The sequence below is a fragment of the Pseudophryne corroboree genome, chromosome 7, assembly GCF_028390025.1.
Source record: "Pseudophryne corroboree isolate aPseCor3 chromosome 7, aPseCor3.hap2, whole genome shotgun sequence".
NCBI classification, from domain to species: Eukaryota; Metazoa; Chordata; class Amphibia; order Anura; family Myobatrachidae; genus Pseudophryne; species Pseudophryne corroboree.
Window position 1 is genome coordinate 18,458,392 of NC_086450.1, and position 27,614 is coordinate 18,486,005.

The 27,614-nt window shown below is 47.9% G+C and overlaps 1 protein-coding gene across 1 annotated transcript in view; it reads right to left on the reverse strand.

Annotated features, from left to right (window-relative positions):
- LOC134943270 (carboxypeptidase O-like) overlaps positions 1-27,614 on the reverse strand; it is a 107,134-nt gene that overhangs the window by 14,452 nt on the left and 65,068 nt on the right. Inside the window, exons 6-9 of the mRNA XM_063932210.1 lie at positions 22,845-22,955; positions 21,615-21,705; positions 7,283-7,485; positions 3,741-3,825 (exon numbers count right to left, since the gene is read on the reverse strand). Of these exons, the coding sequence (XP_063788280.1) occupies positions 3,741-3,825; positions 7,283-7,485; positions 21,615-21,705; positions 22,845-22,955 (490 nt within the window). The remainder of the gene's footprint in view (positions 1-3,740; positions 3,826-7,282; positions 7,486-21,614; positions 21,706-22,844; positions 22,956-27,614) is intronic.

The window sequence follows — 27,614 nt, forward strand, 5'->3', positions numbered from 1 at the left end:
CAGCCTCCCTCAGATCACACTGCCTCCACAAAGATCCCACCCCTCACAGATCATACAGCCTCCCTCAGATCACACTGCCTCCACACAGTTCTCACCCCTCACAGATCATACAGCCCCCTCAGATCACACTGCCTCCACACAGCTCCCTCCCCTCCCAGATCATACAGCCCCCTCAGATCACACTGCCTCCACCCAGCTCCCTCCCCTCACAGATCATACAGCTCCCTCAGATCATACTGCCTCCACACAGCCTTCTACCCTCACAGATCATACAGCCCCCTCAGATCACACTGCCTCCACACATCTCCCTCTCCTCACAGATCATACAGCTCCCTCAGATCACACTGCCTCCACCCAGCTCCTTCCCCTCACAGATCATACAGCCCCCCTCAGATCACACTGCCTCCACACAGCTCCCCCCCTCACAGATCATACAGCTCCCTCAGATCACACTGCCTCCACCCAGCTCCCTCCCCTCACAGATCATACAGCCCCCCTCAGATCACACTGCCTCCACACAGCTCCCTCCCCTCACACATCATACAGCTTCCCTCAGATCACACTGCCTCCACACAGCCCCCTCCCCTCACAGATCATACAGCCCCCTCAGATCACACTGCCTCCACACAGCTCCCTCCCCTCACAGATCATACAGCCCCCCTCAGATCACACTACCTCCACACAGCTCCCTCCCCTCACAGATCATACAGCCTCCCTCAGATCACACTGCCTCCACACAGCTTCATCCCCTAACAGAACATACAGCCTCCCTCAGATCACACTGCCTCCACACAGCTCCCTCCCCTCACAGATCATACAGCCTCCCTCAGATCACACTGCCTTAGATTATACAGATCCTCTCAAGTCACACTGCCTCAGATCATACAGCCTCCCTCAGATCACACTGCCTCCATACAGCCCCCATTCCTCACAGATCATGCAGCCCCCTCACAGCCCTTTTCAGATCACACTGCCACACAGAACCTCCCTTCCTCTCACTGATCATTGCCTGTAGTAGTGCAGTGCACACAACTTACTGCTCTCAGCCTCCACCACTCCGACGCCCCTGCCTGTGGCCCCACCCCATGCACCACCAAAGGCCTGAAACAAGGTTCTCAGGTGAAGGGAATCTCCAGTGGTAGATTAGTTCAGGTGGCATACTGAAATGCTAAAATGTACGCACTGCTTCCTATACTATACTATACTATACTATACTATACTATACCATACCATACCACTCTAACCACCACAGAGCATCTCAGTGACCACCATATACTGCAGGGAGCACCAGTAACCACCATATAGTGCACAGAGTATTATGGTAACCATCATGCAATGCAGAGATCATCAGATAATGATGACAGTATCAATGACCCTCATGTAATACAGTGAGCATGGCAGGGAGGGGCCCAGGAGTGCAGAGGATTTGCCCCCTCATGCAATTCAATGACAATACACCCAGCAGCATGTGGGGGTTGCGCAGCACATGAAATAAGGTCACAATGGAGCATTTGTTCCCCAGCAACACAACATGGTTTAACCAGCTTTCAACAGTATCTTTATTTTTTCATGCAGTAACACATACGGTAATCTATTCACAAGAAATAGCTACAGTACTGGAAGCAACATAAACTGGAATTATCAGGTTGTGATTGCATACTTTTAAAAATCTTTACTGCTAAGAAGTTGTGCATTTAGTGTACTCTTACCACTTTATCTTCCATTATATCTCAATGTATACAATGCTGAAAACAGTATTTGGGTGTTATCCTTCATTACCTCTCCTCCACTACCTGCTCCCAACTTGTGCACCTCTTCAAACAAATCCTCTCCTCTGATATCTTCCCCTCATCCTTCAAACTTGCTCTTGTCTCACCCCTTCTAAACAAAACCTAAGAACCTTGATTCCTCCTCACTCCCTAATTACCGACCCATTTATCTTCTCCAATTTGCTTTCAAAATACTTGAGAAGCTTGTCTACAACCATAACACCTGCTACCTGTCCATCAACTCTATACTTTATCCTCTCTAATCTGACTCCCACCCCCTCCACTCCACTGAAACTGACCAAAACACCAACGATCTTCTCTCTGCCAAAGTTAGGGACCACTTCTCCTTCCTCATCCTCCTTGACCACTCTGTGGCTTATGACACCATGGATCATCCTCTACTACTGCACATCCTTCAGACCATTGGTCTCTCTGACACCATTCTTTTTTGATTCTCCTCCTACCTCACCAACCACTCCTAATTCTACCTCTGGTTCTATCTTCCCCAATCCTCCAGGGTTCTATCCTTGGCCCAAGCTCTTTTCTATGTACAGTTTCTCCATGGGTGAACTCATCTGCCTTCAGTATCGCCTCTATCTCTCTCAGGTGTCCAGTTGCCTCTCCACAATTTCCTCCTGGAAGTGCTTTCTCAAACTCAACATGGCCAATTCATTGTCTTCTCTCCAACTAGAGTCTCCTACCCTCCCAGCCTCTATCACTGTCGATAACATTGCTATCACTTCTGTTCCCCAGCTCTACTGATTAAGAGTCATTCTTAACTATTCCTTTTCCTTCAACCCCCACATTCCACCTCTTGCCCTATCCTATCTGCTCCAGCTCCACAACATTGCTCACTTCAGACCCTTCCTCTCCCTGGAAGCTACCAAAACCATTGTCCACTCACTCAACCTTCTCCTAATGGGCCTCCCCTTCTGTCATCTTGCTCTCTTCAATCTGTACTCAGTGATTCATCTACACTTATCTTCTTCTCCTTCCACTTCACATCCACCAAGCCTTTCACTGGCTGCCTTTCACCTACAGAATCCTCTTTAAACTCCTCACCACCACATAAAAATCCCTCTCCAACTCCACTAGTACCTAGATCTCCATCCTCATCTCCATAAACACTCCCTCACACCATCTTTGGTTGGCTAATGACTGTCACCTTTCCTCCCCTCTGGTTACCACATCTCATTCCAGAATCCAAGACTGCTCTTGTTCTGCCCCCCCAGCATTGGGGACAGTCGCCTACATCTATTAGACTATCCCCATTGCTTTAAACAGGCGCTGAAACCCCATCTGTTCATAAAAGCATACAAGTCCACCATTAAACAATATCACCATGTAGTCTACCTCACCTTCTTGCACCCTCTAACTTTCTTACTATCGCTTCTTGCCCTTAGTTTCCTTTATACTTGCTCTCTCCTTATGTCTTCCATTTGTATCACCCTTTCCCTTCATAGTGTAAGCTAATGAGCAGGAAGGTACTGTAAGCTCCCTCCTGTTCTCATTACCCACTTCTCTTACACACCAGCTACACTCTACACCTCCTCCTTTGGGCTCTCTGCCTCCGGACTCCACTCCAAAGTTGTTTTCTTTTCTTCTGCCGCATTAGGCCTGTTATCTGAGTCTAAGCTAACAGGTACAGGTCTCAGCTTATGCTGAATATTTACATTGGACCCCTTGCATCAGTGGCTGTATTGAGAGTTTGTTACTTGTCTACTGTATTGTACAATTCTCTGTACTGTACTTTTATCCCTGTACTTTATTATTGTTTGCCACATGTATGGCGCTGCGGACCACTTGTAGCACCCTATTAATAATGTTTATTATTATTATTATTATAATTATTGATGATAATAATAATAATAATAATAATACAAGTACAAATACTACACAAAACAGTTATTATTTCAGACTAAAATAATAAGTGTCCAGATTTATCATCATTATCTTGCTCTATAAGCTTACACAGTATAGTAGCTGTTGATCCAACGTCATATTGTGTACCATAAAGCTTCGTTATTTCGGCAGCGGCATTCAGCCCCACGGCCATCTGTAATAAATATTTGAAAAGAAAACATGGTTTATATCTGAATTTATCTAATATCTCAAACTAAATATCCTGTTGTTAGTGATCCCTTGGTCCATGCATTTTGTTCATTTGGTTTAGGACCAAGGGGGTCAGGTAGTACACATTGAGTCTCAGGTATGGAGCAGGAACGTGGGAGGCAATCAGGAGTCAGTGTCACAGACACAGGTAGAACGTTTGTATTGTTTACCAAGTGATATTTTGCTTTTAATGGGCTGATGTCTTACTCTCTCTTACTTACTCCCCTCTCTCTCTCTTACTTACTCCCCCCTCCTGTCATTTCTGACTTCTTGTTTTTTTCAAAAGGAGAACAGCAGCTGCATTACTGCTATTTCCGTCAGTCAGATTTGATAAAAGAGCCGGAAGGCACAAGGACCGCGGCTCTAACAGAAAGACCGTGTGGTAACCAATGGGGAGGCTGGAGCTGCAGTTCCAGCCTCCCCCTGCTCACACCGCAACCTACTTTCCCCACTGCCAGTCGGCCAGAGTCCAGCCCAGGCGCGGGGTTCAAATGCCAGCATCGAGTAAAACTGTTTCTTATGACGGCGCGGAAGGCTTCATTAGCCCTCACTGCACCGCACAATAAACCCAGCGCTTCCTCCACTTCCTTTACCATCATGCTAGGTGCAGTCACACTCAGCCTCAGCTGTGAGAAGGCGGCCCGTGTGACTGTGACAGGGCTGGCCTGCAGACGTCTTATGCTGCTTGTTGGAGATCCAGCTGGCTGCTTCTGCTAATCAAAGATGGGCAGTTTGTGTCCTGCAGTCTAATACCCCTTTTCCACTAGCTTTTAAAACACGGGGGGCGCGCATTTACCCGTGTTTTTCCCTAGTGGAAAAGGGTCCCCCTGCAGATTCCCGGATCAAGTGATCCGGGAATCCTACCCAGGTAGCTTGCCGGGCTGAACACGTGTTCAACCCGGTAAGCTGTGTAGTGTGAGCCTTGACACGGCTCCCATTCACAGTGTATGGGAGGGCGGCGCTGGGAGATCATGTGATTTCCCAGCGCCGCTCCTGCTGCGTCACTAGCAGCGTCACCAACCCGGCAATATGCTACAGTGGAAAAGGGGTATGAGTCTCACTGCAGTCCCAAAACAAGGTATGCTGCACCTGCCACCACCAACTAAAAATTATAATAATTATATAGTGCTGGGATGCCTTCCAGGCTCCCATAACTAATGGAACAGGTGACCAACAATTCAAGGCCCAATCAGCCTTTTCATCAGGGTGAAACATTGGCAATAAACCAGGATGCGCTCCTACAGCCAATCATTACCTGATGATTCTGTGATACCACACCCCTTATCTGGGAGCACGCGTGTCTTAGGTGCATGTAAATATAACTATTAATGTTCCCCTATCATGGTCCCCCCCCCCACTTTAATTTTCTTCTGGATCCGCCCCTGCTGTCTGTAGTACATTGTATAATGCTTTAGTCTATCACATTTTCCTCTCTGTGGGCAAGTATGAGTTTATTTTCCTCTAAAAATCAAATATTTGGATACCCCCTGTCTAAATTGGTTTCAGAATACAGCATTCGCAATGTAGGCAGTGCTGGGAGCAACATGCTGTGGCCCAGGACACCGTAAAACCTTTATTAGAAATGTCTCCACAATAAATAATATTACTGCAGAGTCCAAATTACTGATGAGACTAATATAGCTACAGCACTCTCTCCTCGGGGATCAGTCCAGTGGACTAACTCCCAGAGACATTGGAGGTGCTGGCAGCCATGCACCAGCTGTCGGGGAGGGGGGTTTCCTAGAAGGAAAGAAATTTGCTACAGTCAAAGCTGACTGCTGTCCATGTTCACAAACCCCCTTTGCAGCCCCCTTCAACTAAAGAGTCCTGGAATGTGTGACAACAGATCAAAGTGTGTACTGTATAAGGTGAGCTACAGTTCTGCTGTTGTGTCTTATATGATTACAGAAAGGAGAGCAGAAGTTGTTTTAAGGAAATGCACTAATTATTATAATAAAACTTTTAGTGGGGGTTCTATCAAAGCTTGGAAAGAGATAACATTGGGAGAGATAAAGTACCAACCAATCCGCTCTTGTCATTTTTCAAACACTGCCTGTAAATTGTAAGGTAGAAGTTGATTGGCTTGTACTGTATCACAATGTTATCTCTCTCCGAGCTTTGATAAACCCTCCCTCAGTGCTCTATTTATTATCATTTGCAGCCAGCACTCAAAAATAAAGATTTCTTATCCCCACGATTACACTAGCTGCAATAAGGAATCTTTATTCTCCCAGATGTACCATTGGCAAGTCGCTGGGATCAAAAACTAATGGCAGGATTACAGCTAAAAAGAGTTCCTCACAAAGGGGTTTACATACACATATGGCCTCCTGCCATTAGTTTTTGAGTACTTGGTATCCCTATCCTAAGGGCACCTCCTGTCATATTTACCTTCTGGACTGATACAAATCATCAGATAAACTGCCAACATATTTCTTATATTAATTACCCATTCCGGTGCAGGTTATCTAAACCACTCTCCTTTGCAAGTCACTGGGATGTCAGCACACGTGCAAGTCGGAACCACTGCCCCCCAGGGCACCACCTTTTATTTTGCCTCCAGGCGCCTGGTATGAAGTTACGCCCATGGCTCAGTCTAACAGTTCAGAGGATAGAGCCTGGTCACCCACACATGAATCAGCTTCACGCCCCAGAATGCAGCATGCTCAGGCTGGTAGTGGCCCTATTGGTCCAACCCTCTTAACGACACCTGGAACTACAGTATAACCTGTTCCTGGTTGCTAACAAGTTGAAAGTGGAATTCACATGAATATTGGTTCAGCTAACAAAGGGGAAGGTGTATTAAACCTTGGAGTGAGCTAAAATGGAGAAAGATATAGAATCAACCAATCAGCTCCTGTCATTTTCAAACACAGCCAGCAAAATGGCAGGAGCTAATTGGGTGATAATTTATCTGGGCCAGATTATAGGAGGGGCAACAGGAGCGGTTGTCCCGGGGCCCCCCCACACACTAGGGGCCCCCACACACAGTCCCCTGCCACTCTTTTGCCCTTCTCCTCGCTGGCTCAGCTTTTCCTTAACAGTGGCTGGCGAGGAGCTCCTCAATACAGTCAGGAGCCAGTAGAGCACAATGATACAGTTCCAAGAAATGCTCCATTGCTGGGAGGGAGGAGATGGGGGGTGCTATATTGGCTCTGCACTCTTCCAAATAATGCTGCGGTGTGGGGGGGTTGGGGAGATTTTCCATCAATTTACTTAGTGGGGGCCCCACAATTTAGTTGCCCCTGGGCACCCACAAGCCTTAATCTGTCCCTGTACTTTGTCTCTCTCCACTCTATCTCCTCCAAGGTTTGATACATGTACAGTACCCTACAGTGATTGCCACCGGTTATCCAACATCCAAAAGACAGCCTTTGATAAAAACCTATTTGGCCACTTACCATTTCATCATGGTTGGCAGAAGCATTAGTGGTGTACCCGTAGGGAAGCAGAATGAGTTGGCTGTATGAGTGCATTGTCAGGAAACATAAGATATCAGATTTTAGACCACTCAGCAGCTGAGACACAGCTTGGACCTCCGGTTCTGAGGCTGGGCCAGGTCCACAGTATGTATTGCTGCTACAAACATTGGATGCACCAATTGCTAAAAGGAAAGATGTACAAAATGGTTAGCCGGATACATTACAATTAATTTCATACAAGGAATAAATACAACTGGGATACTTTATAAGGCTACAGATGGAGTAAAATCACCATTGTAGCTCTAGAATGCATAAAGTAACATTTGTGATTTTTTTAAATAGCAGATCAGGTCCAGGCTATGGAAGGTGGGCATTTGTCTAGGGTCCATAGTTCAAGATACAGGTGTGACCACATTCAAAGATAAAGTCTAGATTATTTTCTTTGAGTTTGTTACTTTGCAGGTTTATATTACATAACATAAAGGAGTGTTTATAAATCCAGCTAAGTGCTTGGCTAGAGACTGTCTTTTGGTGTGAAGAGGGCTTGCTCAGGGTCTTTTTTTGCGGCCCGGGTGGCCGTAAGGGGCGTTGCTTCATACAGGGGGCGTTATCAGTTACGCCCCCTGTACAGTAGTAGCGCCGCTGAAATGATGTGCGGTGCGCGATGATGTCATCGCGCACCGCACAGCAAAGGTCCTCTCCACGAAGGAAAACTAGACGCTACGCGTCTAGTTCCCTTCGTGGAGAGGACCTTTGCTGTACGGTGCGCGATCATGTCAACGCACACCGCACATCATTACAGAAAAGGTCCTCTCCACGAAGGGAAACTAGACACGTAGCATCTAGTTTCCCTTCACAGGGGGCAGCCCACGAAGGGAAACTAGATGCGTAGCATCTAGTTTCCCTTCACAGAGGGACAGTGTACAGCGGGCAGCGGGAGGCACAGCAGCAGCGGATCTTGCCGTGGTGCGGCACCCTCCGGAAGGCGCCGGCGCCCTCCGGAAGGCGGCGCCCTGGGCAAAAGTCCTGCTTGCCCATGCCAAGATCCGCTACTGGGTCTGAACTCAATGGACCCATCCTTAGATCAACCATTGTACCAGAATGATGAGACAGAAAGATTCTGCTGCATTTTGACTATTTATTCAAGGTTTGAAGAAAAAAATATTTTAAATTTAAAATCTATTGTCTGTAAATCAATTTACATTATTGCCAACTTAAAGTGTTGAAAACCGTTTCCATGAAATCATTTGAAATGCACGGGTGTGAAACATTTAGCCGGCGTTCAGGATGCTGGCCGTCACATGACTGTCTCCGGCATAGTGGAGAGGAGAATGGCGACAGGTTTTGGGATTAACTACCCTAAATGCAATACCCCCACCACCACCACCCTAACCCCCCTTGGTGGCGCTAGGGCTAAATCTAGGTGGGTGGTGGCTACAGCTAAATTTCGGGGGGTGCAGCTACACCTAACCATACCTCTAGTGCCTAACCATAACCCCCCTATAATGCCTAACCCTATCCTCCCCCTGACCCTTAGCCTAATACCCACCCCGATTCTTACCGGCGGAATGTCAGCTGTCAGTGTCCCGGCACCAGTCTTCTAAGGAGTGTCAGGATTCCAGCATTGGTCCCCTGATGGGATGCCAAACGTATCCCAGAAACACGTAGGACCCCATACTGAGTTGGAGGAGTACCCAAGTTGTAGCTTATTTTGGCCACAACTTGCTCCTTTTTTATTTTTAAGGCACATGCACATATTTTGAGCTGTGCATCTTTTTCCCCACGCAACTTGCTCCCTGGGTCAAGGGGGCTGGATGTAGGAGTTGCAGGGAGAGTGATTTTTTTGGACTCCCATATACTGTAGGCAAAAATAGGATTTTAATTACCTACCGGTAAATCCTTTTCTCATAGTCTGTAGAGGATGCTGGGGTCCATATTATTACCATTGGGGTATAGACGAGTCCACCAGGAGCCATTGGCACTTTAAGAGTTTGAGAGTGTGGGCTGGCTCCTCCCTCTATGCCCCTCCTACCAGACTCAGTCTAGAAACTGTGCCCATGGAGACGGACAACTTTGAGAGAAGGACATTACACAGATAGTGGCGAGATTCACACTAGCTCACACATACCAGGCAATCCAAGCTAACCAGCTTGAAAACTCAGCAACTGCTGAACAAGATTACTTAACCAAGTAACAAAACAGTACTTAACCAGGAACTAAGCAGTACTGAACCAAGTAACCACTTCAGGATCACGAAGCACCAGGCGGGCGCCCAGCATCCTCTACGGACTACGAGAAAAGGATTTACCAGTAGGTAATTAAAATCCTATTTTCTCTTACCTCCTAGAGGAAAGCTCGCAAAACCAGAGGTAGAGAGCGCGGAGGCTCCTGCAGAACCGACTTACCAAACCATAGGTCCTCAGTGGCTAAAGTATCGAACTTGTATAACTTAGCAAACATGTTTGGCCCAGTCCATGTAGCCACTTGGCAAAGCTGTAAAGCTGAGACACCCTGGGCAGCCGCCCAGGAAGAACCCACCTTACGAGTAGAGTGGGCCTTAACAGATTTTGGACACTGCAATCCTGCCGTAGAATATTCACGCTGCATAGTGACCCTGATCCAGCGAGAGATCGTCTGCTTAGACACAGGACACCCAATTTTCTTGGGATAAAACAGGACAAACAGAGATTCCGATTTTCTGGGACGAGCAGTCCTCTTCACAAAGAGTTTCAGAGCCCTTACAACATCCAAGGACTTTGACAAAATTGACGAGTCAGTAGCAATTGGCACCACAATAGGTTGGTTGATATGAAAAGCCGACAAAACCTTTGGAAGGAACTGCTGACGTGTCCGGAGCTCAGCTCTATCTTCATGGAAGATTAAGTCGGGGCTTTTACAAGACAAAGCCCCCAACTCTGACACACGTCTAGCAGAAGCTAAGGCCAACAAAGTGACAGCCTTCCATGTGAGAAATTTGACCTCAACCTCCTGTAGAGGCTTGAACCAATCCGATTGGAGGAACTGTAACACCACATTAAGATCCCAGGGTGCCGTAGGCAGCACAAAGGGAGGCTGGATGTGCAGAACCCCTTTTAAGAAAGTCTGAACCTCAGGGAGGGAAGCCAGTTGTTTCTGGAAGAAAATGGATAAGGATGATATCTGGACATTATGGATCCCAACCTCAGGCCCATATCCACACCGGTTTGCAGGAAGAGGAGAAACCGTCCCAGTTGAAACTCCACCGTAGGAAACTTCTTGGATTCACACCAAGATACATACTTTTTCAAAATGCGATGGTAATGTTTAGACGTTACTCCTTTCCTAGCCTGTATCAGGGTAGGAATAACCTTGTTCGGAATGCCCTTCCGAGATAATATCTGGTGTTCACCCTCCATGCCATCAAATGTAGCCATGGTAAGTCTTGATAAGTGAATGGGCCCTGTTGCAGAAGGTCCTTCCGAAGAGGAAGAGGCCTCAGGTCTTCCAGCAGTAGATCCAGAAGATCCGCGTACCAAGCCCTTCTTGGCCCGTCCGGAGCAATGAGGATTGCCTGAACTCTTGTTCGCTTTACGAGTTTTAGAATCCTTGGAATGAGTGGAATTAGAGGAAACACGTACACTGACTGGAACACCCACGGAGTTACACCCACTGCTTGTGGGTCTCTTGACCTGGAACAGTACCTCCAAAGCTTCTTGTTGAGACGGCAGGCTATCATATCTATTTGAGGTACACCCCAAAGATTTGTCACCTCTGTGAACACCTCCTGATGGAGGCCCCACTCTCCTGGATGGAGATCGTGTCTGCTGAGGAAGTCTGCTTCCCAGTTGTCCACACCCGTAATGAAGATTGCTGACATCGCCAACGCGTGCCTGTCTGCCCAGAGGAGGATTCTTTTTACCTCTGACATTGCCGCTCTGCTCTTCGTTCCGCCCTATCGGTTTATGTAGACCACTATTGCTACATTGTCCGACTGCACCTGAATGGCCCGATCTTGTAGAAGATGTGCCGCTTGTAGAAGACCGTTGTACACGACCCTTAGTTCCAGAATGTCGATTGGAAGAAGGGATTCCAGACTTCCTTGGAAGGTTTACCCTTGGATGACTGCACCCCAACCTCTGAGACTTGCATTCGTGGTTAGAAGGATCCAGTTCTGAATCCCGAACATTTGGCCCTCTAGAAGGTGAGGCAATTGTAGCCACCACAGGAGTGAAATCCTGGCTCTTGGCGACAGACGTATCCTCTGGTGCATGTGCAGATGAGACCCCGACCACTTGTCCAGGAGATCCAGTTGGAAGGACCGTGCATGAAATCTTCTGTACTGAAGAGCCTTGCAGGAGGCAACCATCTTCCCCGGAAGGCAAATGCACTGATGAACCGATACCTGGGAAGGCTTCAAGACATCACGGACCATAGTTTGGATCACCAACGCTTTCTCCACCGGTAGAAATACCCTCTGCACGTCTATGTCGAGGATCATCCCTAGGAAAGACAATCTCCTTGTTGGCTCCAAATGTGACTTGGGAAGATTCAGGATCCATCCATGTTCCCTGAGCAGTCGAGTCGTGAGAGCAATGGACTGCAACAACCTCTCCCTGGACGATGCATTTATCAGCAGATCGTCCAGATAAGGAATTATATTCACCCCCTGCCTGCGGAGGAGAATCATCATCTCTGCCATTACCTTAGTGAATACCCTCGGTGCTGTGAAGAGGCTGAACGGCAATGCCTGGAACTGATAGTGACAGTGCAACAGCGCAAATCTGATATAAGCCTGGTGTGGCAGCCAAATCGGAATGTGGAGATACGCATCCTTAATGTCTAAGGACACCAGAAACTCTCCCTCCTCCAGCCCTGAGATCACCGCTCTCTGAGACTCCATTTTGAACTTGAAGTCCCTCAGATAAGGGTTTAGCGACTTCAGGTTCAAAATTGGTCTGACCGAACCATCCGGTTTCGGTACCACAAATAAGTTTGAATAGTAACCCTGGTTTACTAGATGAGGTGGAACTGGAACAATTACATCTGGCTTCCTGAAAGATAGCCCTTTCTGTCAGCAAAGCTGGCAAGCCTGATTTGAAGAACCTAAACAAAGAAAAATACAGCGCTAAGTTCACTAATGAAATGAAGAGGTCACTGCAATCCACATATCAAATGAACACGTACATTTAATATAAATACCATAACAACATACACAATTAAAATTCAATTAAAATTGCTGAATGTAATGCTGCTCCCAAGAAGATGGAAATAATAGGAACTCAAGAAGAGTCTACTTGACCTGTTCCTTTGTAAAAGTCCCTTCTAATCTCATAGGCCTATAAAATGATCAACCATGAATGATAATTACCACTGAAGTGTTCAAGGCGTTAAAGCGGTTTGACATCCCGCAGAGTAGCGGTCCCTTGAAGAAAGATGTGAAGTGGTTGTCACGGTTTGACAAGATCCCTCCAGCAAGGTCCAATTGATGTTGAATGTGGGGACTTGGTCCAGGTCTTTAGCTCTTTGGTACTTCTTTTATTGTAGATCCAGGGGAGCGGTAAACAGCAGCATGGGTGTATGCTGCTGTTTACCGCCCCCCGCTCATGGTTGATCATTTTATAGGCCTATGAGATTAGAAGGGACTATTACAAAGGAACAGGTCAAGTAGACTCTTCTTGAGTTCCTATTATTTCCATCTTCTTGGGAGCAGCATTACATGCAGTAATTTTAATTGAATTTTAATTGTGTATGTTGTTATGGTATTTATATTAAATGTACGTGTTCATTTGATATGTGGATTGCAGTGACCTCTTCATTTCATTAGTGACCTTAGCGCTGTATTTTTATTTGTTTTCGTGCTGTAAGTTTTGAGGTCTGACCAACCTCTTTTTATATAGCTGCTGTGTCTGTGGGGTGGAAGCTCTTACAACTCCACTTTGTACTAGGGATGAGCGGGTTCGGTTCCTCGGAATCCGAACCCGCCCGAACTTCATGTTTTTTTACACGGGGCCGAGCGACTCGGATCTTCCCGCCTTGCTCGGTTAATCCGAGCGCGCCCGAACGTCATCATCCCGCTGTCGGATTCTCGCGAGGCTCGGATTCTATCGCGAGACTCGGATTCTATATAAGGAGCCGCGCGTCGCCGCCATTTTCACACGTGCATTGAGATTCATAGGGAGAGGACGTGGCTGGCGTCCTCTCCGTTTATAGAGAAGAGAGTGAGACAGTAGAGAGAGACACAGTAGTTATTTTGGGGAGCATTAGGAGGAGTACTAGTTACTTGCTGAAGTGATAGATAGTGTGACTGTATATTATCTGACTTGTGGGGGAGACACTGACAGTGGGGAGCAGTTAGAGTCTGAGAGCAGGACTCAGGAGTACATATAACGTACAGTGCACACTTTTGCTGCCAGAGTGCCACACTGCCATTGTGACCACACTGACCACCAGTATAATATATATTGTGATTGTCTGCTTAGGAGTACTACTTGCAAGTTGCTGATAGTGTGACCAGTGACCTGACCACCAGTCACCACCAGTTTAATATATATATATATATATATATATATATATATAAAATTGTATATAATATATATATAATATTGTATACCACCTACCCGTGGTTTTTTTTTTTTCTTTCTTCTTTATACATACTACTATAGTAGCTTACTGTAGCAGTCTGCGGTGCTGCTGAGCTGACTGTGTCCAGCAGGTCCGTCATCAGTCATTACATAATAAATATATATACCTGTCCGGCTGCAGTACTAGTGATATTATATATATATATATATATATTGATTTCATCTCATTATCATCCAGTCTATATTAGCAGCAGACACAGTACGGTAGTCCACGGCTGTAGCTACCTCTGTGTCGGCAGTCGCTGGTCCATCCATAATTGTATACCACCTACCCGTGGTTTTTTTTTTCTTTCTTCTTCTTTATACATACTACTATAGTAGCTTACTGTAGCAGTCTGCAGTGCTGCTGAGCTGACAGTGTCCAGCAGGTCCGTCATCAGTCATTACATAATAAATATATATACCTGTCCGGCTGCAGTACTAGTGATATTATATATATATATATATTGATTTCATCTCATTATCATCCAGTCTATATTAGCAGCAGACACAGTACGGTAGTCCACGGCTGTAGCTACCTCTGTGTCGGCAGTCGCTGGTCCATCCATAATTGTATACCACCTACCCGTGGTTTTTTTTTTTTCTTTCTTCTTCTTTATACATACTACTATAGTAGCTTACTGTAGCAGTCTGCGGTGCTGCTGAGCTGACAGTGTCCAGCAGGTCCGTCATCAGTCATTATATAATAAATATATATACCTGTCCGGCTGCAGTACTAGTGATATTATATATATATATATATTGATTTCATCTCATTATCATCCAGTCTATATTAGCAGCAGACACAGTACGGTAGTCCACGGCTGTAGCTACCTCTGTGTCGGCAGTCGCTGGTCCATCCATAATTGTATACCACCTACCCGTGGTTTTTTTTTTCTTTCTTCTTCTTTATACATACTACTATAATAGCTTACTGTAGCAGTCTGCGGTGCTGCTGAGCTGACAGTGTCCAGCAGGTCCGTCATCAGTCATTACATAATAAATATATATACCTGTCCGGCTGCAGTACTAGTGATATTATATATATATATATTGATTTCATCTCATTATCATCCAGTCTATATTAGCAGCAGACACAGTACGGTAGTCCACGGCTGTAGCTACCTCTGTGTCGGCAGTCGCTGGTCCATCCATAATTGTATACCACCTACCCGTGGTTTTTTTTTTCTTTCTTCTTCTTTATACATACCACTATAGTAGCTTACTGTAGCAGTCTGCGGTGCTGCTGAGCTGACAGTGTCCAGCAGGTCCGTCATCAGTCATTACATAATAAATATATATACCTGTCCGGCTGCAGTACTAGTGATATTATATATATATATATATATATATATATGTTATGCACACCAGTGCCTGCAGGAATGTACTGGTGTTTGAACTGTTATGCACACCAGTGCCTGCAGGAATGTACTGATGTCTGAACAGAGAGGGATGCAAAACAAATGAACTCACAGACAGACTGGGAAATATGACATAACGTACACAGAAGGTGATAGGGTAACAAAACCAACACAGAGTGAACAGAGAAGCCCAGAGGCTAAGAAACTGGGTGTCTCCCTAGTATTAGAAATGCTCAGATGGAAAAAGCAAGATGTTGTGTTTTAATACGTAGAGAACCCGAAATGCTGTTGCTAAGGGCAACAGCAAAACCCTAAAGGGTTACCAACGGGTGTGGCAGTAAACTCCTTGGTCAGAGATGGAATAATAGACACAAGGAGAGTCTCCACAATCCTAATTCTCACTTGCAGAACCCAGGTACAGCTTACTGCCACTAAACTGACACATGGACACCCTGCACAGTGAGAGAGGATTAAGCAGGCAGGTCTGAAAGTACAGCCACAAACCTGCTGGGTTCACAGAATATCAAAAGAACCTCAGCAGGCTAAACGACTGACTCCAGTCTTACTGCTAGGTCTGGATTGGCAGAGTGTAGTACCAAATCCCCAGGCCTATTTGCAGTAAGCAACAACAAATACAAAGCTACACAGTACTGGCTAACTTTCAGGAACTGACTAACCAACAAAGATTCAGCAGCATCTGCTTAACCTGAGAAGAGGCCTTATAAAGCAGGTGCTGTCCACGCCCCCCTCAGACCTCACAGACTGTGAGCACAAAAACCAGCACCGGATCCCCTGCCTGTAACCACTGCACAGCAAAAGACCCGAACCGGAGTATCAGTTGCGCTCAGGTTACTCCGCTAGCACTTGTCTCCCGGTTGCCATGACGACGTGGCAGCACAGGGCAGGAGACCCTAACAATATATTGATTTCATCTCATTATCATCCAGTCTATATTAGCAGCAGACACAGTACGGTAGTCCACGGCTGTAGCTACCTCTGTGTCGGCAGTCGCTCGTCCATCCATAAGTATACTAGTATCCATCCATCTCCATTGTTTACCTGAGGTGCCTTTTAGTTGTGCCTATTAAAATATGGAGAACAAAAATGTTGAGGTTCCAAAATTAGGGAAAGATCAAGATCCACTTCCACCTCGTGCTGAAGCTGCTGCCACTAGTCATGGCCGAGACGATGAAATGCCAGCAACATCGTCTGCCAAGGCCGATGCCCAATGTCATAGTACAGAGCATGTAAAATCCAAAACACCAAATATCAGTAAAAAAAGGACTCCAAAATCTAAAATAAAATTGTCGGAGGAGAAGCGTAAACTTGCCAATATGCCATTTACCACACGGAGTGGCAAGGAACGGCTGAGGCCCTGGCCTATGTTCATGGCTAGTGGTTCAGCTTCACATGAGGATGGAAGCACTCAGCCTCTCGCTAGAAAACTGAAAAGACTCAAGCTGGCAAAAGCACCGCAAAGAACTGTGCGTTCTTCGAAATCCCAAATCCACAAGGAGAGTCCAATTGTGTCGGTTGCGATGCCTGACCTTCCCAACACTGGACGTGAAGAGCATGCGCCTTCCACCATTTGCACGCCCCCTGCAAGTGCTGGAAGGAGCACCCGCAGTCCAGTTCCTGATAGTCAGATTGAAGATGTCAGTGTTGAAGTACACCAGGATGAGGAGGATATGGGTGTTGCTGGCGCTGGGGAGGAAATTGACAAGGAGGATTCTGATGGTGAGGTGGTTTGTTTAAGTCAGGCACCCGGGGAGACACCTGTTGTCCGTGGGAGGAATAGGGCCGTTGACATGCCTGGTGAAAATACCAAAAAAATCAGCTCTTCGGTGTGGAAGTATTTCACCAGAAATGCGGACAACATTTGTCAAGCCGTGTGTTGCCTTTGTCAAGCTGTAATAAGTAGGGGTAAGGACGTTAACCACCTCGGAACATCCTCCCTTATACGTCACCTGCAGCGCATTCATAATAAGTCAGTGACAAGTTCAAAAACTTTGGGCGACAGCGGAAGCAGTCCACTGACCAGTAAATCCCTTCCTCTTGTAACCAAGCTCACGCAAACCACCCCACCAACTCCCTCAGTGTCAATTTCCTCCTTCCCCAGGAATGCCAATAGTCCTGCATGCCATGTCACTGGCAATTCTGACGAGTCCTCTCCTGCCTGGGATTCCTCCGATGCATCCTTGCGTGTAACGCCTACTACTGCTGGCGCTGCTGTTGTTGCTGCTGGGAGTCGATGGTCATCCCAGAGGGGAAGTCGTAAGCCCACTTTTACTACTTCCACCAAGCAATTGACTGTCCAACAGTCCTTTGCGAGGAAGATGAAATATCACAGCAGTCATCCTGTTGCAAAGCGGATAACTGAGGCCTTGACAACTATGTTGGTGTTAGACGTGCGTCCGGTATCCGCCGTTAGTTCACAGGGAACTAGACAATTTATTGAGGCAGTGTGCCCCCGTTACCAAATACCATCTAGGTTCCACTTCTCTAGGCAGGCGATACCGAGAATGTACACGGACGTCAGAAAAAGACTCACCAGTGTCCTAAAAAATGCAGTTGTACCCAATGTCCACTTAACCACGGACATGTGGACAAGTGGAGCAGGGCAGGGTCAGGACTATATGACTGTGACAGCCCACTGGGTAGATGTATGGACTCCCGCCGCAAGAACAGCAGCGGCGGCACCAGTAGCAGCATCTCGCAAACGCCAGCTCTTTCCTAGGCAGGCTACGCTTTGTATCACCGCTTTCCAGAATACGCACACAGCTGAAAACCTCTTACGGCAACTGAGGAAGATCATCGCGGAATGGCTTACCCCAATTGGACTCTCCTGTGGATTTGTGGCATCGGACAACGCCAGCAATATTGTGTGTGCATTAAATATGGGCAAATTCCAGCACGTCCCATGTTTTGCACATACCTTGAATTTGGTGGTGCAGAATTTTTTAAAAAACGACAGGGGCGTGCAAGAGATGCTGTCGGTGGCCAGAAGAATTGCGGGACACTTTCGGCGTACAGGCACCACGTACAGAAGACTGGAGCACCACCAAAAACTCCTGAACCTGCCCTGCCATCATCTGAAGCAAGAAGTGGTAACGAGGTGGAATTCAACCCTCTATATGCTTCAGAGGTTGGAGGAGCAGCAAAAGGCCATTCAAGCCTATACAATTGAGCACGATATAGGAGGTGGAATGTACCTGTCTCAAGCGCAGTGGAGAATGATTTCAACGTTGTGCAAGGTTCTGCAACCTTTTGAACTTGCCACACGTGAAGTCAGTTCAGACACTGCCAGCCTGAGTCAGGTCATTCCCCTCATCAGGCTTTTGCAGAAGAAGCTGGAGGCATTGAAGGAGGAGCTAAAAGGGAGCGATTCCGCTAGGCATGTGGGACTTGTGGATGGAGCCCTTAATTCGCTTAACAAGGATTCATGGGTGGTCAATCTGTTGAAATCAGAGCACTACATTTTGGCCACCGTGCTCGATCCTAGATTTAAAAACTTCCTTGGATCTCTCTTTCCGGCAGACACAAGTCTGCTGGGGTTCAAAGACCTGCTGGTGACAAAATTGTCAAGTCAAGCGGAACGCGACCTGTCAACATCTCCTCCTTCACATTCTCCCGCAACTGGGGGTGCGAGGAAAAGGCTCAGAATTCCGAGCCCACCCGCTGGCGGTGATGCAGGGCAGTCTGGAGCGAGTGCTGATGCTGACATCTGGTCCGGACTGAAGGACCTGACAATGATTACGGACATGTCGTCTACTGTCACTGCATATGATTCTCTCACCATTGAAAGAATGGTGGAGGATTATATGAGTGACCGCATCCAAGTAGGCACGTCACACAGTCCGTACTTATACTGGCAGGAAAAAGAGGCAATTTGGAGGCCCTTGCACAAACTGGCTTTATTCTACCTAAGTTGGCCTCCCACAAGTGTGTACTCCGAAAGAGTGTTTAGTGCCGCCGCTCACCTTGTCAGCAATCTGCGTACGAGGTTACTTCCAGAAAATGTGGAGAAGATGATGTTCATTAAAATGAATTATAATCAATTCCTCCGTGGAGACATTGACCAGCAGCAATTGCCTCCACAAAGTACACAGGGAGCTGAGATGGTGGATTCCAGTGGGGACGAATTGATAATCTGTGAGGAGCGGGATGTACACGGTGATATATCGGAGGATGATGATGAGGTGGACATCTTGCCTCTGTAGAGCCAGTTTGTGCAAGGAGAGATTAATTGCTTCTTTTTCGGTGGGGGTCCAAACCAACCCGTCATTTCAGTCACAGTCGTGTGGCAGACCCTGTCACTGAAATGATGGGTTGGTTAAAGTGTGCATGTCCTGTTTATACAACATAAGGGTGGGTGGGAGGGCCCAAGGACAATTCCATCTTGCACCTCTTTTTTCTTTCATTTTTATTTGCGTCATGTGCTGTTTGGGGAGTGTTTTTTGGAAGGGCCATCCTGCGTGACACTGCAGTGCCACTCCTAGATGGGCCAGGTGTTTGTGTCGGCCACTAGGGTCGCTTATCTTACTCACACAGCTACCTCATTGCGCCTCTTTTTTTCTTCTTTGCGTCATGTGCTGTTTGGGGAGTGTTTTTTGGAAGGGCCATCCTGCGTGACACTGCAGTGACACTCCTAGATGGGCCAGGTGTTTGTGTCAGCCACTAGGGTCGCTTAGTTTACTCACACAGCTACCTCATTGCGCCTCTTTTTTTCTTCTTTGCGTCATGTGCTGTTTGGGGAGTGTTTTTTGGAAGGGCCATCCTGCGTGACACTGCAGTGCCACTCCTAGATGGGCCAGGTGTTTGTGTCGGCCACTAGGGTCGCTTAGCTTACTCACACAGCTACCTCATTGCGCCTCTTTTTTTCTTCTTTGCGTCATGTGCTGTTTGGGGAGTGTTTTTTGGAAGGGCCATCCTGCGTGACACTGCAGTGACACTCCTAGATGGGCCAGGTGTTTGTGTCGGCCACTAGGGTCGCTTAGCTTAGTCATCCAGCGACCTCGGTGCAAATTTTAGAACTAAAAATAATATTGTGAGGTGTGAGGTATTCAGAATAGACTGAAAATGAGTGGAAATTATGGTTTTTGAGGTTAATAATACTTTGGGATCAAAATGACCCCCAAATTCTATGATTTAAGCTGTTTTTTAGGGTTTTTTGAAAAAAAAAACACCCGAATCCAAAACACACCCGAATCCGACAAAAAAAATTCGGTGAGGTTTTGCCAAAACGCGGTCGAACCCAAAACACGGCCGCGGAACCGAACCCAAAACCAAAACACAAAACCCGAAAAATTGCAAGTGCACATCCCTACTTTGTACCCCATGGACACAATATCCTGTAACCAGGAATCCAGACCGGATGACATCCAGACGTGATGTTCTCCAGGCAGGGAGGTCCACGGTCATGCTGAGGATTTTGAGGACACAGAGGCAGGTTTCTGGTCTTGGGAACCTGCAGGTGTCGGTTTTTTGGATTTTGCTCGCCCACCTCTGAAGAAAGTGGTAGGAGTCTTGGACTTTTTAGCTTTTGCAGACCGAAAGGACTTCATAAAGGACGTAGACAATGGTTTCTTAGTCGTCTGAGAGGCTGAGGGAAGAAAGGTTGACTTGGCAGCGGTTGCCGTGAAAATGGCGCCGGTGAGCTGCTGGGTCTGCTCTGAAGAGAAGCTCTGCCCCCTGAACATGGCGCATCTTCCCGCACATTTGAAATATTTATACTGTCCTGAGGTAATATTGCTAGCAGTGTAACCGAAGCCCCTGATAGCCAGAGTGACCAGTTGAAAGGGTATCGCTCTAGCCCAGGGCGCCCCTCACAGCGCTGCATCTGTACTGCTGAGCCTTCCAGAGCACAGTGTCACTAGTGCACTCTTAACCCTGTAACCGCTATACACACCAGCCCCCCGCTTGTCGGGTCACTGGAGATACACTCACCACCGCGATCTTCTGGCTCTGTTGGGGGGTGTCGGCATGCTGCGAGAGTGAGCGGTCGCCTCGGGGGCTAACAATCATCACCCTCAGGAGCTCAGTGTCCTGTCATCGGAGATAGGAGCCACTAACCTCAAAGGGTTGGACACTACTCCTCCCTGAGTCCCACGAAGCAGGGTGGATGTTGCCAGCAGCCTCCCTGTGCCTAAATAGTCTCAAAAAAATTAATAAAACCAAAGAAACTCTAGGAGCTACCCTAGCTGTGACCGGCTCCTCTGGGCACATTTTCTAAACTGGGTCTGGTAGGAGAGGCATGGCTCCTGGTAGACCCGTCTATACCCCATGGTACTAATATGGACCCCAGCTTCCTCTAGGATGTAAGAGAAACATTGTCTTATGTCATGAACTTACTGCACCACTTTCCATCAAAGTTTCTATTGAGATCAACCCCGTAGCAAGTTCCATTGTTATGTGGTGAACGCGATTTTCTCCAGAGACGTTCCTATGTATAAATACAAAGTAAAATCATTTATATGAATAAAATGTTGGTAGCCAAAAATCAATCAAAATTAAAATGAATCACATAAAAGTTCTAACATCTTGAGTACATGTCTATGTTTAACACAGCAATATCTCACCCCACAGCAGATGACGTACAATATACATGGTTTCTGTGTTTTTATGAATTTAAATACTTTATGTGCTAGATTTACAAAGCGGCGGTAAATCTTGCAAGAAAGTTTAGACTAACAGCATCAATGCATCATCAAGATAAGGGATGGCTCTGTACTCTTCAGGGCGATTTGAAAACTCCGGGAACAAATTGTTAGCAACTTATGTTAGGATTCTTTTTGTTCTATGGGCCTAATTCAAGGTTGATCGCATAAGCAAAATCTTCCTCTAATGGGCAAAACCATGCTGCACTGCAGGGCAGATGTAAAATGTGCAGAGAGAGATAGATTTGGGTGGGGTGTGTTCAAACTGAAATCTAAATTGCAGTGTAAAAATAAAGCAGCCAGTATTTACCCTGCACAGAAACAATGGGGGTCATTCCGAGTTGTTAGCTCGTTGCCGATTTTCGCAACGGAGCGATTAAGGTGAAAATGTGCATGTGCATGGTACGCAGTGCGCACACACTAAGTAATTTAGCACAAAACTTAGTAGATTTCCTCACGTTCGAACGAAGAATTTTCATCGTTGAAGTGATCGGAGTGTGATTGACAGGAAGTGGGTGTTTCTGGGAGGAAACTGACCGTTTTCTGGGAGTGTGCGGAAAAACGCAGGCGTGCCAGGATAAAATGCGGGAGTGTCTGGAGAAACGGGGGAGTGGCTGTCCGAACGCAAGAATTTTCTATTCGCAATTCTGCTAAACGAAGATACACTCCCAGAGGGCGGCGGCCTAGCGTGTGCAATGCTGCTAAAAGCAGCTAGCGAGCGAACAACTCGGAATGACCCCCAATATACCCTACCCAAATCTAACTCTCTCTGCACGTATTACATCTGCCCCCCCCTGCAGTGCAGCATGGTTTTGTCCATTAGAGGAAGATTTTGCTTTTGCAATCAACCTTGAATTAGGCTCCACAACTTTTAAATTTTAATGAATCTACCTTCGTTATTGATAGTTTCTTATTACATTCTTACCGTGGTCCAGGAATAAATAAATCCATCAATATTTAGGACAGGCAAAATATAGAAATCTATGTGTGTAAGTGCTTTGTGGATCACAGGGTTGCTGTTGTAATTTTCAAGAATCTGAAATAAAAAAAATACAACAAATGTAAACAAAATCCAGAAGGACATTACGCTGCATGAATGAAATAAATTTTCTTTGATTTTCTACCTGTCTCTAAAGGTCTGTACACACTTAACGATTAAATGAGTGACGTCGCTCATTTTCCCCCTCCTTGAGCGACGTCACTCATTTTATCGTTAAGTGTGTATGCCACCAGCGACGGACGATGCGCTGCCCCGCGGGTCGGCAACGATCGTCGCTGTCGGTAGGACATGCATGAAGGATGTGGACTGTCGTCCACGACCTTCATGCAGGGCTGGTGGGGGCGTGACGTCACTGAGCGATATGAGCTGTCATATCGCTCAGTGTGCATAGTCGGCCGCCGGCCGGCCGGTCCAGGAGGGGGAAACATTAGACGATGTCGCTCACAGAGCGACATTGTCTAATGTGTATGGGCCTTAAGTTTAAGTTTTAAGGGGATAGATAGCCGCTGCCAAATTGCATATATACTGTAAATACTTTATATAGTATATTACTTTAACTTGTCTATTGAATGGTTTATGTTTATGTGCATCTAGCTATTCCTAATAGGATCTGGTTTCTGGCAAGCAGGACCCGTGCAACATTTCTTGGCACCCTAGGCAAAACGTCAGCCTACTACCCCCCAAACCCACACAGCAATACCCACTTTCGAACTCCTCAGGAGAAAGTGTGGAGGGGGCGTCTTAAAGGTTCAACAGGTCCCTCAGATCCCGGTGCCCTAGGCAACTGCCTAAAGCCTAATGGTAGAGCCAGCCCCGCTGGCTTGCTTACAAAGCGTGATAAATACTTGCACAAACTGTGTGGTGGGGATCAGCACTAGGCGCAACTGACCAGTATCACTAGTTGGGTGTTTTCATTAGTATGTGGAGATTTACTTACAGATACGCAATAAAAACAATGGGCCTTATTCAGATGCGGTTTGAGGTGCAGGGCATGGTGCAAAGTACGGATGTTCGGTACTCTGCGCATGCGCAAGACCCTTACTGCCCACGTGCAGTACAGGTCTGCAACGCCGGCCGCAGATTGGCAGCAGACTGTCAGTGATTGACAGTCTGCTGCTGTTTTGGGCGCTGGGGGGGCGATGGCCTGCATTTCCCAGAATGAAGGTGTGTCTCCGATGTTGTGGTGGAGCGGTGAGGCCACATGGAGGTTTCCTGGCCTCTTGGTCGGAGCTGTGATAACTGGCTTGCACAAACCCATGAGTCACAAGCCGGCCAATGGTGTCGCAGATAATCCGATGCTGTGTCCCAGGATGCAACGTGTGACCATATTAGCGCTATAAGCGCCAGCAATAGCACCTTCAACCACATCTGAATCAGGACCAATGTCTGTCTATTGGCAATTAGTTCTGTATTACCAGAGGTGTAGCTAGGCGCCATGGTGTAAGAGTATGTTTTGGCACCGCCCTCCCCTGTACTTACCCTCTACAGAGATGATGTCCCCTCTCAATGAAAAGAATACACCAATATTGCCCCCCCTCCTGACTTGATAATCCCCTAATACCTCAATTAACACAATGCCCAAGAACTGCCATACCAGACCTGACAATCCCACTATATTACAATCCCACAGGCTGCTGCGATGCCGCTCTCTCTGCCCCTCAGGCTGCTGCGGCACAGCTCTCTCTGCCCCTCAGGCTGCTGCGGCACAGCTCTCTCTGCCCCTCAGGCTGTTGTGATGCAGCTCTCTCTGCCCCTCAGGCTGCTGCAATGCAGCTCTCTCTCAGGGCCGGTTCAAGGGCGCTCTGCGCCCCGGGCAGGAAATGGGGCGTGGCCTAATACAGGGGGCGTGGTCAATTACGCCCCCTGTACTTTAAAAGCGCCGCTTGAATGCTGAGCGGTGCGCGATGACGTCATCGCGCACCGCACAGCAAAAGGTCCTCTCCACGAAGGGAAACTAGACGCTATGCGTCTAGTTCCCTTCGTAGAGAGGACCTTTGCTGTGCGGTGCGCGATGACGTCATCGCGCACCGCTCAGCAAAGTTACTCTCCAGGAAGGGAAACTAGACGCATAGCGTCTAGTTTCCCTTCAGGAGGCGGACGGGGATGGGGACGGGGACGGCAGCGGGCAGCGGAGGCGGACGGGGACAGAGCGGGCAGCAGTGGCGGATCTTGCCACGGTGCGGCGCCCTCCGGATGGCGCCAGCGCCCTCCGGAAGGCGGCGCCCCGGGCAAAAGTCCTGCTTGCCCGTGGCAAGATCCGCCACTGCTCTCTTTGGGCCAGATGTACTAAGCCTGAAAAGTGATAAATATCACTGTGATAAAGCACCAGCCAATCGGCTCCTAACTGTCATTTTTCAAACACAGGCTGTAACATGGCAGTTAGGAGCCGATTGGCTGGTGCTTTATCACAGTGATATTTATCACTTTTCAGGCTTAGTACATCTTGTCTCTCAGGCTGCTGCGATGCAGCTCTCTTTGTCTCTCAGGCTGCTGCGATGCAGCTCTCTCTGCCCCTCAGTCAATTCTGAAATATTATTTTCATGTTTCAATGAAATAATGTCCTAGAATTGCCTGAGGTGCAGAGACAGCTGCATTGCAGCAGCCTGAGGGGCAGAGAGAGCTGCAGCGCAGCAGCCTGAGGGGCAGAGAGAGCTGCAGCGCAGCAGCCTGAGGGGCAGAGAGAGCTGCAGCGCAGCAGCCTGAGGGGCAGATAGAGTTGCATCGCAGCAGCCTGAGGGGCAGAGAGCTGCATCACAGCAGCCTGAAGGGCAGAGAGAGGTGCTTCAGCAGCCCAAGGGGCAGAGAGAAGTGCTGCAGCAGCCTGAGAGGCAGACAGAGGTGCTTCAGCAGCCTAAGGTGCAGCAGCTTCTAATGCAGATAGAGGTTCTGCAGCAGCAGCTGGGGCAGCGAGAAGTGCTGCAGCATCAATGTAGAGAGAAGTGCTGCAGCAGTCAGGGCAGAGAGAGAGGTGCTACAGCAGCAAGGGCAGAGAGAGGTCCTGCAGAAGCCGGGACAGAAAGAGGTGCTGCAGCAGATAGGGCAGAGAGAGCTGTTGCAGCATCTGAAGTAGAGACAAGTGATGCAGCTTCCAGAAAAGAGGGCAGGATTTACTACGCGGAAAATAAGGTAAACCCCCTGTTTACCGGATGTTCCTAATCTTCTATCCCCAGCCGGCAGGATAGTGCTACGGAGGGGTTCGCCAGCATTTGCTGGTGATACCCTATAGAAGCCTATGGGCTTCTCTCTGCAGCGCTGTGTGAAGGATCCAAACTGATCCCTCCCAGCATGCCTCGCGCCCGCTCCCGTCGCCCAGCACCTGCGCAGACTGACTCCCGGGGCCGAATCCCGGAAGTCAGGCTGCCGCTGTGCATCGCAGAAGACAGCTCTTATCGGGAGAGCTGTCCTCCGCAATGCTGATCGCATATGTAAGCACATATGCGATCAGCATCGGTGCGATGGGCGGTGATAGGTGGCCAGAGAGAGGTGCTGCAGCAGCGGGGGCAGAGAGAGGTGCTGCAGTAGCGGGGGCAGAGAGAGGTGCTGCATTAGCGGGGGCAGAGAGAGGTGCTGCAGTAGCGGGGGCAGAGAGAGGTGCTGCAGCAGCGGGGGCAGAGAGAGGTGCTGCAGCAGCGGGGGCAGAGAGAGGTGCTGCAGCAGCGGGGGCAGAGAGAGGTGCTGCAGCAGCGGGGGCAGAGAGAGGTGCTGCAGGCCAGAAGTAACCCTGCTGCACAGCTACAGACAGTGAGACATATAAAGAGCATGGCAGAGCTCCGGCATGTGCCGGATGTCAGTGTCTCCTGCTGTTGCCTCTGGTCTGCCCTGTTCCATACCTAGTCTCTGAGTCCGACTCAGTGTGCGCCCCCTGCTTCTCCTCCACCTGCTTTGCGGCTGCCAGTACAGTGGGCCGTGGAAACAGGGGGAGACGGATGGCAGTGCGTCCTCTACCTTTTTCAGCGCCCAGAGCTCGTGCTCCATTGGAGCAACCCTGGCTACACTCCTGTGTATTACTATTACTTGTTTGTAGAGCCGTTACTAGACTTTTTGGTGCCTTGTGCCAGAGAATTGCCCCCCCCCACCACCTTTTTTTCAATAAGGCGCATCCCTCATAGCCCATGCTATGATGTCCCTTTCCACATTATATACAGTTGCAAGAAAAAGTATGTGAACCCTTTGGAATTTCCTGGATTTGTGCATAAATAGTAGAGATGAGCGGGTTCGGTTTCTCTGAATCCGAACCCGCACGAACTTCATGTTTTTTTTCACGGGTCCGAGCGACTCGGATCTTCCCGCCTTGCTCGGTTAACCCGAGCGCGCCCGAACGTCATCATGACGCTGTCGGATTCTCGCGAGGCTCGGATTCTATCGCGAGACTCGGATTCTATATAAGGAGCCGCGCGTCGCCGCCATTTTCACACGTGCATTGAGATTGATAGGGAGAGGACGTGGCTGGCGTCCTCTCCGTTTAGAATAGATTAGAGAGACACTTGATTTACTAATTTTGGGGAGCATTAGGAGTACTCAGTACAGTGCAGAGTTTTGCTGATAGTGACCACCAGTTTTATTTATAATCCGTTCTCTGCCTGAAAAAAGCGATACACAGCACACAGTGACTCAGTCACATACCATATCTGTGTGCACTGCTCAGGCTCAGGCCAGTGTGCTGCATCATCTATTATCTATATATAATATTATATA